Raw genomic sequence first — 16,387 nt, forward strand, 5'->3', positions numbered from 1 at the left:
TTTATAGAATATCTTCATCACCAGCTAAATACATACTCAATAAATTGCCAGGACATGCAGTTTGTGCTGCAGATAGTAAAATACCCCTGAGCACTTATATCACACTTACAGATTGTAAGTAACAGAATCAGTGAAATGTGGAGCCGATTTAAACCAAACTCTGAAGTTAGCCTCCTGCAGAGCAGTTTGTAAGTTCATAGGAGTTCAATTGAAAGAGCGCGACCTTGGTGACAGTGAAAACTCTGACTTTTTGAGCACGCCTCTGAACCTGAATGATCTCTGTTTGGACCAAAACATGTTCCTGTATAAGCTTTTAATGGGGGACTTCACCTCAAAATCATATTTAAATGTTTGCTTCTACAGACAAAAGAAACGCCCAGCTGCTAACATTATTGTGAACCAAGTGTTTTTCATATCCTGTCACACGCACCAGCTTTCTTTCACAGGTACATGCACGCTTCTTCAGCACAGCTGAAGTCGGTGAGTGTAGGGGAGTTTTAAATGAGGACACAAAGGGAAGAAAACCTGCAACGGAAATCAAAATTTATCAGTCACGTTTATTTTTGGACAGTACAAAGAAGAGTCCTGTGACTTTCTGCATCTCTAACACAGTTTTCTATTTTAGTCAGAAACAAAATAAGAACCCCACAACCTTGAACCGAGCCTGACAGATTTATATGTGCAGCTTTTTGTTTAGACATGTTTACAATTCAAAGATGATGAAGAGGAGGAGCAGTATGGGCAGAAAACCACTCAGACTGAAGTGGACACTGTTCCTGTTTGATGCATTGAAGATGGCTTCGTCGGGAATGAAGTCGCCGTTTACGTTGCACTGACTGCAGCTGTCCCCGCAGAGTGAGCAGGAAGATATGCTGCTCCTCCACTGCGACGTGTATGCCCTCGCCATCCTCCGCCCTGCAGGAGGACGTGAAGGTTTAGAGATCAACGGTTTCAGTTTCTGCCTTTGTGTTTCTGCTGTTTCTTTTTAATGATTAAAGATGGAGGATGTTTGAGACGGGAAGGATGAAAACAAAATCACCAGTTTTAGATATATAGATATCTATATATAGATATATAGATATATAGATATATAGATATCTATATATATATAAAAATAATGATTTTTATTTTCAGTGGTCCCTCGTTTATCGCAGGAGTTACGTTCTAAATATAACCTGCGATAGGTGAAACCTGCAAAGAAGCCAACTTTATTTTTTACAATTATTATAGATGTTTTAAGGCTGCAAACCCCCTCACTACACACTTTATACACTTTTCTCAGACAGGCATGAACATTTTCACACGTTTCTCTCTTGTTTAAAAACTCTCAAAGTTCAAATCTTCATAGAAAAATAAGTCCAGTATTATGGAATGAAACCAAAGATCAAACCCTGTTTTCAGGTCCAGAACATGGGAATAGAGCAGCTGCCAGAGAATTGAACATTAATGGATCAATTGTACGAAAGTAAGGGAAGCAAGAAGAATGAGTTGAATCAAGTTTGACTTATCTGACTATTTTGCTTTGCTTAACCGGTGTGCCTTATGGTCCGAAAAACATCTACCTTCCTTTAGCATGTCCAGAAGTCCAACTTTTTATGCGATGGTAGCATCTTCCCCTGCCTTTTGGGTGCTACCACAGGTTCCTTTGACGGTGCAAAACACTTCATCGACATTGTTGTGTTCGTTGATTTGAAAACTTACAAACATACAGTACAGCACTTCAGAGTCTGCTAGCGATCGAAGATTTATGTAAATTTGACAAGCTGAACGCATTCTGTACTGTACAGGACCACGGCACAAGATTGACTGACAACGGTCTACAACCGATCAGGACGCAGAACAAAATGCACTGTAAAATAAATAAACACATAAATAAAAGCATGCAAAATTGCCCCCCAAAAATCTGCAAAACAGCATGGCCGCAAAGGTGAACCACGTTATCCGGTTGTTCAGTCTGACGTCACTAGCCGTGTCTGGGTCTAAACTCCGCTGCAGGTCCATATATCAAACGATCACTATCAATCAATCAATCTTTATTTATAAAGCACTTTTCATACAGAAAAAATGTAGCACAAAGTGCTTTACATAGTTAAAAGCAGCCCACCCCACCCTCCAACTCACTCCCCACACTCTCAATACACATATATCCCCCTACCCCCACCCACACACACATACACACACGCGCACACTTAAAGAGTAAAAATTGGGCTGGGCTCGCATGAGCCAAGTGAGGAAACATTATAACAGGGAGCTGTCTGCACCGGGAGCCGGTCACAGACCGCAGCCTCCGGGCTGGGCACACAGCAGGAGGGAGGCCAAGGAGCCCCCCAGCCAGGCTGAGAGGACCCCAGAGACCCAGCAGCCACGGTCAATAACAGCCCCGGTGCAGAGAGCGCCCTCCGAGGAAACACTGGAGATATGACGCAATACGATATATACAGGGTAAAATGATAAAATAAATAAGAACAGGATACAATATAAATATAAATATAAATAGAGTAAGAAGATTAAAAAATGAATAAGAATAAAATCAAAAAAATATTAGGTAAATCCTAAATTAATAATAGAATAACAGGATAGAATAAATAAGCATAAAAAATAAATAAACGCTAAGTAAAAGCTAAATTAAAAAGGTGGGTCTTGAGCCTGTTCTTAAAAACATGTACGTTCTCTGCGGCCCTGAGCTCCTCCGGCAGGCTGTTCCACAGACGAGGACCATACCACTGAAAAGCTGCCTCTCCGTGAGTATGTGTCCTGACTTTAGGGACAATCAAAAGGCCAGTACCAGAGGACCTCAGGGTCCGCGAGGGTTCGTATGGTAAAAGCAGATCTGAGAGATAAGAAGGCCCAAGACCATTAAGACATTTAAAAACCAATAAAAGAACTTTAAAATCGATCCTGAAACACACGGGGAGCCAGTGCAGCGATTCTAAAACCGGTGTAATGTGGGCCCGCCCTCTGGTCTTCGTCAGCACACGAGCTGCCGAGTTTTGCAAGAGTTGTAAAGTTGAAATATTCTTCTTAGGAAGACCAGAGAGCAGGGCATTACAGTAATCAATGCGACTGGTAATAAAAGCATGCATCAGCATCTCCGTGTTGGCCCGAGAGAGAATAGGGCGGACTCTGGCTATATTTTTTAGATGATAAAATCCAATTTTGGTTACATGTTTAACATGTGGGATAAAACCAAGCTCAGAGTCAAAAATAACACCCAGGTTTTTCACTTGTAGTGAAGGACATAGTGAAAATGCCTCTAATTTAGACAAGAGTTTCTCTCTCTGAGCCTCAGGACCGACAATTAAAACTTCAGTTTTGTCCTGGTTAAGCTGTAAAAAGTTTTCTGCCATCCAAGATCTTATATCCAAGATACAGTTAAAAAGGGCATCCATTGGTCTGGTGTCATCAGGAGACACGGAGATGTACAGCTGCGTGTCATCAGCGTAACTGTGGAAGTTCACTCCATGCCTCCTGATGACACTGCCGAGAGGCAACATATACAAATTAAAAAGTACAGGGCCTAGAACCGACCCTTGAGGCACACTACATGTCACCACTATGGCATTACTGAGAGTTGAAAAACTGTCTAAAGTCTTTCATCTTTAATAAAATGATCAGCATTCTGCTCTACCAGGTGTAACAATTGAGTTTAACATCCAGGCATCCATGAAAACGGAATTTATGACATTTGGAGTTAGAAGTTAGCAGGGAGTTAGCTCGCTAGCTTCTATCTAAATACAATATAGCAGAGGTGTGGACTCGAGTCACATGACTTGGACTCGAGTCAGACTCGAGTCATTAATTTTATGACTTTAGACTTGACTTGAAAAAATGTTGTAAGACTTGTGACTTGACTTGGACTTTTACACCAATGACCTGGGACTTGAATTGGACTTGAACCGGTTTACTTGAAAAGACTTGATATTTTACCCCAAATATAAAATTTAACATGCATATTATATAGAGATTGAAAATGTGACGTCATTCACGGGTAGAACCGCAAAGGATTCTGGGAACTCGTGGCAAGAGGTACTAGCGCACGCAGGCTTTCAATTGAAATCAGTTATACAGCGATAAAAAGAAACACAAAAATGGCAAGAAGCTGTTGTATTATTAACTGCAATAGCCGGTCGAATGACAGCCACGGGAAGCCGACGGGTAAAGAGATCGGTTGTTATCGGATTACGTCGTTGAAGAGAAATTGTTCGAGCCATGTTTCCGAAGTGACAAACAGGCGACAGATGGCCTGGATTGCAGCCAAGATCAAATATAACGTCCCAGAACACTCCAGCTCACAGGTTAGTCTGCTCCAAGCATTTACACGAAGGTCAGTGTTTTTTAGTAGTTAATACGTCATTTTCATAACATAATTGGTGATATAGGTTACAAGCAAGTCTGGCGCTGAACAGAAATTGTCGCGCTATGCTCCTTTATTTATTGTGCATAAATAGTGAATTGTCCTGACACAATATTGCGTTTCGCTTCTGTTATTATGGTACATTGACAAAAACATATACGTTTATTCACAGGATAAAACAGGTTTTTTGTATCACTAATTGTCCAGTGCGATTACAGCATACAATATTATTGTCACTGCTACATTTCTGTGATGCTACCAGAAATTATTTCCACTACTAATTAATTATCGTTGAGCTCAAAGGTCCTATTAATAAACGGTTAATGAATGTGTATTTATGACGACGATTTGTGAGACTGGTAAACTTATGATACGTACGATGGTCTTTCGTTCTACACGGTGCATTTCAAGGTCCTGCACCCATCCGTCGGTAAACTGTACCTGGGCTTGTTGCAGTGACCGGAAGTTACTAAACTTCACGAGTGTATGCACTCACTCCAAGATCCGTATAATTATAAATATGCATATAAATATGCTACGATGAGATAGCTGACTTCATCTAACTAGCAAATGTTTTCCAGGCTACGTTGGTGATGCAGTTTTTTTTTAATGTGTATGATATTTTTGTCATGCGATTTTAAAGCCGGTCCTACAACCGCATCCAAGAATAACATGCAGCTTATCTCAGAACTGTCGGTGAAAATTATTCTTGGAGCTAGGTTTAATTGAGCTGCATTTTAAAGAGGTGCAATTTCACAATTTGTGTATATTTTCTAAGTTCACTATTTTGTCATGTGTTGAGAAAAACACAGATTTAAAAATTACATGGTCTAATATTTACATTTATCATATAACTGCAACATTCTTTTTTTCGTTTTTTTTAATGACTCGAAAGGACTTGAAATTCAAAATTTCAGACTTGTGACTTTACTTGGACTTTTACACCAGTGACTTGAGACTCGACTCTGACTTGCCTGACATTACTTGAGACTTGACTTGAGACTTGAGGATAAAGACTTGAGACTTGCAAAACAATGACTTGGTCCCACCTCTGCAATATAGCATGTCCTGACTGCGGGGTTTTGGAAACAAATTAAACCGTACAGCTCTGTTATCACTTCCAGCATAAATGAAGACAGAAAACTAAACAGCAGTGACGTTTGTAGGGTTACTGAAGTTGGGCTAGCTGGTATACAATGATGTGCTACGTGACCGCTAGTGACACAGCTATGTTAGCATAATATAAACAAGCTAACTTTTTTTCCACTCGATAAAAGTTAATGTGAGTGTTCTCGGTGGTCAGGAACAAATGTAATCGCATGGCAGGATGCTGTAAAAGGACCAAACTTCAGCCAGGAGAACAACTGAGATAATCCATCCAAAATACGAGGTTAGTCATTCATATACTGCTGCATGCGCTGGGCTGTAGTTACATCCTAAGGTTTTAAAAACTGAGCTTAAATAAATGATTAGTGGTAATAAAAGCCGAGGGAGGTCAACAGGGATCACTGACTGTTTTAGGAGCTTTTTGAGATTAAATAGAAGAAAATACAAAACATTAAACATGTTAACAACACAAAAGCCATATTAAACGCAGACTACTTTAGGCCCGGAAGTAGGATTCGTCACGTCATCACTGAACAACCGGATAGCGAGGGACCACTGTAACTGTAAAATTTGGCGGCTATCAGTGAATTTTCAGTTTTGCAGTATATTTTAAACTGAAAATCATTCTTATATACTTCTGCTTTTTATATTTTTAAACCTTATTTTGATACCCAATTTATTGTTTTATCACAAAGCATGTAAAAATGTATTATTAAATTAAAATGTAAATGTTTTTTCATTACCTCACAAGCAGTAATGTCAAACTCAAAACTCTTTTATCTCAAGTTGGCTGGAGCAGCAAAACTACATGATAAATGTGTGAAATTACAGAGAAAGTTGGTTCATTGCCCAGACTGTCCTATAATTATATAAAATACACATTTTTGGTTCATTCAAAGAAAATTTCTTCTTCTTTCTTTCTGAATCCGCTGTATAAAAGTGTACATTTTTAGACATTAAAAATGTAGAACTTTCTGTCATTTAATTGTTCATCTATTACTTATTTGTTTTGGTGTAGAGCACAGGTGTCCAACTCCAGGCCTCAAGGGCCGGTGTCCTGCAAGTTTTAGATATCACCCAGGGTCAACACACCTAAATCAAATGATTAGTTCATTACCAGGCCTCTGGAGAACTTCAAGACATGTTGAAGAGGTAATTTAGCCATTTAAATCAGCTGTGTTGGATCAAGGACACATCTAACACTTGCAGGACACCAGCCGTTGAGGCCTGGATTTGCACACCCCTAGTGTAGAGTGATGGGCAATGGGAGTGAGGGGGGTCATCAATAGGAAAAGCTTTAAAATACAATTAAAACTTCAAAAATGTGTGCACTCCTTCAAATTTTCCAGATTTCCTGATCCAGGCCGGATTGGAGTCTTTGCCAGGCCCATTATGGCCCTGGGGCCTTATGTTTGACGCCCCTGTTCTAGAGAAAAAGGCTTGTAGCAATCATTCAGGCCAATACATTTTGTTTAATCACAGGTTTTTCGCGTGATTGGGTGAACACACAGTGCTAAACTCTTGCTAAACAAAAGCATAAAAAACTCATAAAACGTCAGTGGAGGTCCTCGGTGTGTTTACATGGACATGACAGGCTGTCCTGGTTTGGATCATACTGCATGCATTTTCCCCATATACAAGATTATAAAAACATCAAAACTGAAAGTAAAAAAATAAAAGTGGACATGTTCTGCTTTAGGTCCATATATTTCTACACAATCGTGCATTTTATTGTGTCATTTTGCTTCCGTTTACTACCACAGTGGATCAAACAGCCTCAGTGAGGTTAAAGTGCTGATTTTCACTTTGACTTTAATGAGCTTAATTACAATATTGCATTAACTGTTTAGGAATTGTTTTATACAGTCCCTCGTTTTCAGGGAAAAATGATAACGACTGTGTCCCTGTGCAAACAGTATACTGTTTAATTGTTATTTGTTCATGAACTTGAATGTGGTCTTCATATAAGCTTCATATAATGAGCTGAGTACACACAGAAGTGATCTCTGTGAGCCATAGGATCCAGCTCAGCCTTCAGACTGCTCTAAATGCTCTGTTTCAGGCAATTTTTTCTACTTTCTGCTATTTATGATGTTGTTAAGATAATACAGTCATCCCTGCCACACTGCTTTGGCTAGTTGCACAGAAGCCCCCCACTCCCAGTTTCCATTAACGGCGGACAACTAATCAGAATAGAGCTGGTTTATAAGGGAAAGAGTTAAAACAGTTTGCACCTCAATTCATTCTCAGTCTGAAACAATGTCACATGTATACAACGAATGAATACGTTTGAGAGAGTTTCCACCATGTTGTTACAACAACACTTTGTCTTTTGTGTTATAATTATATATCATTTTAAATAAGAGTTCTTTGATTTTATTGGGCAAAACACAGTATTTGCAGGGGAGAGTAAAATGATTATCCATTAATATAAGCATATGAGCGAAGTCTTACTTGGTTCGTAGTAATCATAGATGACGACCGTAGCTTCCTGGACTTTGGCAACTTTATACTCAATAATCAGAGGAATCTGGACACACATCTCCAGCGTTGTCACCTGGAAATAAATTTATAACTTAAGCTTCAGTATTTACACTCAGACACATCAGTGTTTGTGAGCCGCTCACTGAGTCCAGGTACAGGATGACTTTTCCCAGCTGCGTCTCCACTTTCTTTACAACGTCGTTAGTCTCGATGCCAACCGGCGACAGACTGAAGCCACTCAGCAGCCCCACCTCCATGATGGCCATTCCCGTTGCACTCAGGCCCAGACCATACACCAGCCTGCAGAGGACCACAACACCACACAAAGGAAAAGAAAAAAAAAACATTTAAATGATATTCAAAATGTTATTCTAATCAAATCAAATTTTATTTGACTCTTAGCCTGTATTAAGTTTCTTGTAAATTAAAATAATAAATTTAATTGCTATAAAGTACTCCTTTATTTATCTTTGGAACTTTCTCAAGAGTATAAACATAATTAGGGTGAAATTTACCGACAATGATACATTTATTTAAAAAGAAGGAGCAATAAAAAATAATTTCTTGATGAACAGAAATTAATTTAAATGTTTCAGCAAACTTGTCAGAGCAAAGACCAAATAACCACAGTGATTAGAAGTTATCTGTGTATTGTTTTAGGCACTTTCCAAAAGTGAATAAATATATTTGGAGATGTATTGGTTTCAAAAAGGTTATTTCTAACAAATGTTTCAGTTTTTCTCGGGTCTGTTGTCAAACTGACATCTGGTGCTTTTGGCTGATTATGTTTTATTGTTTGTAAACAGACGATGATCGCTGGAAACGCTTCTCACACATCCTGCTGATTGCTGTGCTGATGAATCTGTTGCATCAAGCTGTTGGCATGTGAAGAAACAGATGCCGACCCGCTCACCTGGTGCAGATGTACAGATGTGCAGAGTTTACTTCGCTGTCGACCAGCTTGACGTACAGCTCAAACGCTTCCTGTTCGCCAGCTTCTCGCCTCCTTCTCCTCATCTCCTTGTTCCTGACGTTGTAGAAAACGTTAAGCTGAAGGAAGAGAAGAACCAAATTTACAGAATAAGAATGAGAATCACACAGAGGTTTAAAGGAAAAATGCAGCTTCTTTATTGTTTCTTTAGTTAAAAGTACTTGCTGTAAGTAGCTTCTGCAGAATTTCACTAAAGCTTTCTGCAGCATTGACCCAGTGGGCAGTCTGACATATGTGCTTCTGTTCTTTAACTTTTTAACTACCACAATTTAAGTGGCTTTGTTTTTGACATAATCTGAACAACTATTGTTCTTACTATTATACCATTCAGCAGACTGAACACAGACCAGCAGGAGGTGCTATTACACGAGTGACATGTCCTGTTACCTGAAACAAGGCGAGTCCACGACCTTCTGCTGTCACCTGCAGGATTAAACTTTCTTCTGGAGTAATCTAAAGCATAAAAAACAATCTCTATGTTTTTATTGACAGATTATTGCAGTTTTTTTTATTGCTGTGCACTAAACAACTGTTAAAAACTAAATTAAGTCCTTAACTGGACTAAAAGGAGTAGGCAACTCCTTTTAGAAGACTGACTCACACCAAGCAGTAAATCTTTTAGGGCATTTTTAGGAAATATAATATAGTTCCACGTTTTTCCTTTCAATATGAGGGAATATGACAGAGCTGAATTATCTGTATAATATTACATGCTGGATGTAATCATTTGTTTCACTGTTCCATGAACTCTGCTCTGATCAGTTGCTGACAGCCTTCAATAACCAGCCGATATCTGACTCATCCCCACAAATATTGCTGGATAATACTTCAGCCGCTGTTTTCCGATAACGCTGGCTCATCTGTGTACCTGTTGGCTCTGATGGAGCAGGTAGTTCTCGTTGTTGATTTGGAAGGAGGCGACAGTGGTCGAAGGGTCGATGTCCACCCTGATTGTGACGTCAGTGTCGTGCGACCCAATGCGAGCCGCGAACATAGACAAAGCCTGGAGAGCCACAACTGTGTCCTGAAAGAAAAAACGAGACTCGCGGTCACATGGTACACGTAAGCAAACGTGTGTCTGTGATGTGGGGGATTTCAATCCCTGATGATCCTTTGCTTTGATATTCATTGCTGATTTCCTGTTTACAGCTGAGGATGGGAGTCTGCTATTCAGCACATGTCTGTGCATCTGTTTTAGAGAAAATCTTTGCCAGACAACGCCTCACTGGGCTTTACTCACTGTGCTGTATTCGGATCTACTGGCAGTTTCCCCATCTGCCTCGCATGTTCTGCATGTACGAGTGGCCATGTGTGCTAAGAGGTTAATAAGTCTTTAGTCACTACATACCCAGACGGCCACAGTTGCCCTCTGATGTGACATATAACCACAGTTGGGGACTTTTTTTTTTTTAAACATGAATCCAGTTTAATCAGTAGAGAAAAAGTCCTTTATTTAGAGTTGACAGGGCCAACAAGTCTGTTTTATGTTTTGTTGGTGTTAAAAAGAAGATGATGCAGAAATCAAAAGCCTGTGTAGCTTTTTTTCCCCCCCTGACGTCTTTGTTCTGGTTTATTTCATCCTCGCATGTCTGTAGTTATCATGTGGTTATTGTGTCCCTGTGGCTCAGGTGAACTTTACTCTCCCAAACTCCACTGCAGAGATTTGGAAAGAAGACAATCACAGTCAGTGATGTATGCCAACATTTGTGGCTCCAGTGACAATTCGGGCCAGCAGGAAGGTGGATTGAATCTAAATAAACTACAATTAGTCTGTTTATGGTGTTAAAGGAACAGGGCAGCCCTGTCCACTGATGTCTTTTTAATCATTTTTGGATAATGATAGAGCTCCATGGCACAGATAAACACAATGCATTAAGTTCTGCATGAGCTCTGCTTTTTGACACATGTAGTTTTTGACAAGTGTAGTCAGATGATAACAAAGAGAGGGAAGGTAGTCAGAACTGAGGGGATCGAACTACCAGAGGGCAACATTGCAGACATGGAGGACAGCTCCCAGGCCTCTGGTAGAGGACCCGAGCTTGAGGGATTAACCGCCCACAGAGGTGAGTGGGGAATGAATATATATATAGTAACGGAATACATGTACCAGCGTTACGTATTTAAAATACAAAATATGAGTAACTGTATTGCGTTACAGTTACCATTTAAAAAGGTGATATTTAAAATACAGTTACTTTGTTGAAATAAATCGATTACACGGCGGTCTTTTCCTGTTTCAAATGTTAGGCTATACCCTCTCTATTTTTGGTAATTCCACATGAAAAACCAATAAAAAAAATAAAATAAAAAAAACACGCATGAAGAGACTCTAATGCCTGTGTCTCAATCTCGCGACCCATGTCACCCCTATTTCTATAATGACGTGAAAATTTTTTTTTTAAGGATTGGTACAATCTTAATAATTTGAAGATTACATTCATGTACTTCTGTTTGGAGTTAAGATCTGACCTGAGTGCTTCCAAATCCTCCTCTGTGGTTTCTTTGCTGGCTGAGCCACTTCATTAGGTTCAGACCCTCTGGGATTGAGTTCAGCTTGTAATGAGACAGCAACACGTAGGACGCCATCTCAATGTCAGATGAACGAGGTTGCCACGATGAGGACAGGCCGTCATCCAGGGAGAACCACATCGGCACACCGTCTGCTCACAGAAAGACAGGGCATAATTCAGATGATTTATTTTTAAAAAGAGAAGCAAGATGATCAAAAAATATCTGGGGTAAAGACTCCCACAAATAGCTAAAAGTCAAAGCCAAGAAGTGGATTATTTTTCCAGCCATGCTAACTCTCAGATAATTCAATTAAAATGCTGAGAAAGACACCAATAAAAGAAACAACATCCGATTCAGTCACTAAAATTACCAGAGGTGAGGCATAGGGACAGGCTTGTTTTCTAGGCCTCACCAAACTGACCTGGAGGTTGGAGCTTGGTCCTGTCTAGCTGTCTGCCACATTACCATTACAACAGAGTTTTCTAGCTATGAACTTTTCAAAATAAGAAATAATTATTTATAATAGTGATTTTTATTATACAGACTAATTAATCATACAAAGACTAAAGGACACCATTCTTCAAGTAAAACCACTGTATGATCCAAAAATGTTTTTAACTGAATGTAACAGTTCTGTTCACAATCAAACAATGTAGATTTGCATGAAACTATGAGAATGAGGTGCATGAAGTTATAACAACCCCCAGAGAAAGCTTATGTCCCCCAAATGTTAAACTGGCTTTTAAGACACAGCTGCTGTTGTACCTCTTATCTCAGCTCGTCCAGTCAGATTATTGAGTGCTGATTGGGCTTTGGAGCTCCCTGCCAAAGCCAGAGCGTAGGTGAGTAGACTGAGGCTGTAGTTGCTGGAGACACCAAGAGCAAGATGGGTCTCCAGGTACATCACGGCTGCAGACACCTTGGTCTCATACAGAGCCTGACAGATATGGAATAGGGCAGCAGTAGGTGAGACGACAGGTTGGTACAGGCACATGTAACAATGTCAGGCCAAATTAGATCTTACCCATGAATGTGAGGAAAACAGAGACTTTCTCTTTATCGATTGGTTAATGATAATAACCATAAGGCATGGTCAGTTTTGGTTTTTAAATTGATTTTTACATTAAAAATACTACAGAAGCCTAGATAATTAAAATGCACAAGAAGTTTTTTTGTACGTCTACTTGGTAACTCTTATAAAGTGAACACTGTTTAAGCTTCTTCAGCCTGTCCATTGTTGCTACTGCATCTGCAAGCCACTCTGCAAGGCACTTTGCAACCCATCTCCACCCCAGGTCATTGTTTTTTCACAAGACTTCTGTGGCATATCTTCTCCATTTATGCCTGCTCTGTTATGTGCTTGCTGCTTCCAAATATAAATGACTGCAGATGGAAAGTTTTGACTTCAAAATATGAGTCACCACCCAAACATGTGTCACAAGTTAACACAATATTTTGTTTATCCTAAAGTTCAGCAATTATTTTGTAACTACAGTTAAAAGTTACCATAATAAACAGAAAATGTATAAAAAGGAACTTAAATAAGGAGACACATAGCTCAATAAAATAGGTATGACAGAAAAATAATCTTAAAGAGTTAAAAGCCAATCAAAAATCAAATAACTAAAACTAAAATAAGTATTAAATATTAAAAATATTTCTAACTCAGCAAAGGAAAAGCTGAATATAAAATTGCTCCCCATGTTTCAGTCTGAGAGGCGGACCCACACTAATCTCTCAAAATGTCCCTGGAAAGTGTGCCTAAACAATGGCATCTCACCTTGACGCTAGCGTCTTCCAGCAGGGCGATGAGGACGTAGGCCGTGAGAGAAACAGGCCCGTCCAGGCCTCCCTGGAGCTCGGTGTGGATCACCCTGCCGGGCTCCAAGAAACTCCCATCATGCCCTTGCTGGCTGGCTATCCAAGCTGCCACACTGTGCAGCACGTTGGAATCAATGTTGATGAAGGGCCGTGCCTGCAGGAAACACCTCAGCACAAAAGCAGAGAGCCTGTGCAAAGAGACTACCTGCTATTAGTTTTCCTGAGTTTTTCAGTTATATGAGCATGTTACTGATGTTTTCTTTTAGACAGACCTGGTATATTTATCACATACCAGGTGCTTCCAGATGAGTCCTGCTCTCCAAAGGCGCTAAAGGAGCCATCTCCTCTCTGAAAGGTGAGCTCCCGCTCATAACCTGGTGAAGAGGACATCAGATGATGGGAAAAAAGGCAAAGACAAATGACAAATCTAGAGGTTCTTAACCTAGAGAAATAAATGAGATGTGCATTTTAAATGTGTTTATTCAACAGGGTGTGATCAGATGTTCCTAAAGTGTGAGGCACCTGGGGTATGAATGAATTTAAAAAAAAGAAAAAAAAACCAAACTCATGGACACTGTTCACGTAATGGACCGGTATTTGACAGGGCTCCACACAAACGCAAAGCAGATGAAGCATCGCCAAATATGTTTCCAAACCAACTTTCTTCCAAGTCAAAGACTAGAAAATTTGATGAAACATATCTTGCCTTTGGCTTCACCTGCACAAGTGCCAAGGTATGTGGGGCGCCATTTGTAAAGTGAAACATGCTGAAATCAACGACAACATTTTTCCACATTTAACTCAAAACCTTACAAAAACATGTTTTTTGAGTCATTTTTCACAACATTTAGCATGAACATGTCCAGCGATTTTGGCTGGACATGTGCTGCAGTGATTGTGAAGTGGAGACTGCAGCTGCCGAGAGTCCACTACTGCTGAACCTTTGGATGGCTGACAAAACGGATCTTTGGATGTTTTCAGCTAAATCGCTGGATGTCCTGGTAGACAAGAAGTGAGGCAGCTCATGGCGGTGAGAAGTGACCATCATTGGAAAGCAGACACAATCTGACCACTACCGGCACACTTTTGCACTGGAATTTTTCATAAAGCTTTTATTTTGGTATTTCCGTTGAGTCATACAATAAATTTGCATGTTAGCTAAATATTTAGTTTCCTGTAACATTTAGATTTAACATTTAGATTTAAATATAATATTTAGATTGAACATTTAACATCCATCCATTTTCTTCCGCTTATCCAGGGTTGGGTCGCAGAGGCAGCAGCCCAAGCAGAGAAGCCCAGACCTCCCTCTCCCCAGCCACCTCCTCCAGCTTATCCAGCCCTGTGATCCCAGGCCAGCTGAGAGATATAATCTGTCCAGCGTGTCCTGGGTCTGCCCCGGGGCCTCCTCCCAGTGGGACATGTCTGGGAAAACCTCGCCCAGGAGGCGCCCGGGGGCATCCTTATCAGATGCCTGAACCACCTCAACTGGCTCCTTTCGATGTGGAGGAGCAGCAGCTCTACTCTGAGCCCCTCATCCGGAAAAGATTGGAGTGCGCACTCCGCAAAAACTGAGTTTTCGAAAATCTCCAACTTGACAGGAGTTATTATGTGTGGATGACGGGTCAAACGCATGCTTTATCAGCCTCTTTATGAAAACACCATGTAGGTGTGGATGTAGCGTAAAAGAGTTAGTAGTTTATTTTATTGCTACCTGTAATTTATTGCAGTTTACTTTTATTACTAAATGTTTGAGGTGCGAAATAAACTGAAATGGAGTTTGAAAACATATATGTGTGTGTGGTTGGAGGACGTGTTTGTGCTGGGGGAGATTTTCTTGTAAAACAAAGGGGGAACCTAGCAAAAAAAGAAACCACTGAATTAGATGTAGATGATGAAGATAAAGGAGAAAGAAATGTAGCAGGGCCAGGTTTAAATTAAAAACCATTACTATCTAGTGAAAGATGTAAAGATGTTAACACTATGGACCAAGCACAAGCTATAAATACCTGGATTTAGACTTGAACACTAGACATTAAGCTGTCTGCATGAAAGGACAGAGCACAGTCTACTTTTTAAGGAAGCTAAGGTCTTTAATGTGCAAACAAGAACACATTTTTACTAACAGTGTTACCATTTTCTTTGTGGCTAGCTATCTTTCGGAGAAGCAGCATCACAGCCAGTGACAGTTGGAGGCTGAACAAGGTGAGTAGGAAGGCTTTGTGCTGGGGACTACTCTGAAGCTCCTAGAGGGAATTATTGAATCAAGGAAGTAGGAAGAAAGAAAAGAATATATAATGACTCCAAGATCAAGCTACTTTGTATTCTATAGAGATTTAAAAAAAAGATTTTTCATATTTTTTTCCTATGAGAATTCAGACCTGGTTTGTGTAATCAAAAAGGCTTCGTAGCACTACCATGACTAGCAGAATTTAGTGTGTTTAATTTCCTTTTCGTGAAATTTTGTGTTGCTGCAGTACTGAGGACAGGGCTAAAAACATCAGTACTGGTATAGCAACTGAAACCTATCCTCTGGTAAGTTTCCAAATGTTCCCAAAACATTGTGTCTACCTCCACAATCTGTCATGCCAAAGTGAAAACACGAACCTCACTGGTCTCCTATTCAGATCAGATGCTGCAAAATCAAACCTGACGAAAAGAAAACTGAACCTACCATAAGGGAAATACAGCAACATATGCAAACAAGAGTAACTAGGTGTAACCAAAGACAAATAATGTCATGGTCCCTGTGCCTCACCAGCTGATTCTGTATTAGGCAACATGTTTTCTCTCTCTCTCTCTCTCCTGCCGGGGCGATGCTCATTATGGGCTCCCGCCCCTGGCCCACGCACCTGCTGCCGATCGGGATAATCACAAGGCCGATTTAAGACAGCAGCACTGTGTCACTCGTCGCTGGATCGTTGAGTTATCAGCGTCAGTCGCTCAGTAGATTGTAAATAAGGATCTGTGAGTTCGTTCCGTCTGTTCGCCTCTAACTATAATCTCTGTGTACAGATCTATCCCGGACCTTTCCCTGCCTGCCTGTCATCCCGTGGACGAGTGAGTGGATGGTGTTTCCCCAGTGTGGGGAGTGAAGAGAGAGAGCCTTTGGAGGACGT

The 16,387-nt window shown here is 40.3% G+C and overlaps 1 protein-coding gene across 3 annotated transcripts in view; it reads right to left on the reverse strand.

Moving 5' to 3' along the window:
- Positions 1–537: 537 nt before the first annotated feature.
- The window catches only part of cd109 (CD109 molecule), a 46,921-nt gene continuing 31,071 nt past the window's right edge, over positions 538–16,387 (reverse strand). For all 3 annotated transcript variants that reach the window (XM_026143147.1, XM_026143146.1, XM_026143148.1), the window contains 10 exons: positions 13,561–13,642; positions 13,228–13,456; positions 12,213–12,384; positions 11,406–11,596; positions 9,805–9,960; positions 9,324–9,389; positions 8,859–8,995; positions 8,089–8,245; positions 7,916–8,018; positions 538–915 (listed from right to left, as the gene is read on the reverse strand). In XM_026143147.1, the coding sequence (XP_025998932.1) occupies positions 704–915; positions 7,916–8,018; positions 8,089–8,245; positions 8,859–8,995; positions 9,324–9,389; positions 9,805–9,960; positions 11,406–11,596; positions 12,213–12,384; positions 13,228–13,456; positions 13,561–13,642 (1,505 nt within the window). In that variant the 3' untranslated portion in view covers positions 538–703. The remainder of the gene's footprint in view (positions 916–7,915; positions 8,019–8,088; positions 8,246–8,858; positions 8,996–9,323; positions 9,390–9,804; positions 9,961–11,405; positions 11,597–12,212; positions 12,385–13,227; positions 13,457–13,560; positions 13,643–16,387) is intronic.

Source organism: Astatotilapia calliptera, chromosome 15 (assembly GCF_900246225.1).
Source record: "Astatotilapia calliptera chromosome 15, fAstCal1.2, whole genome shotgun sequence".
Lineage (NCBI taxonomy): Eukaryota > Metazoa > Chordata > Actinopteri > Cichliformes > Cichlidae > Astatotilapia > Astatotilapia calliptera.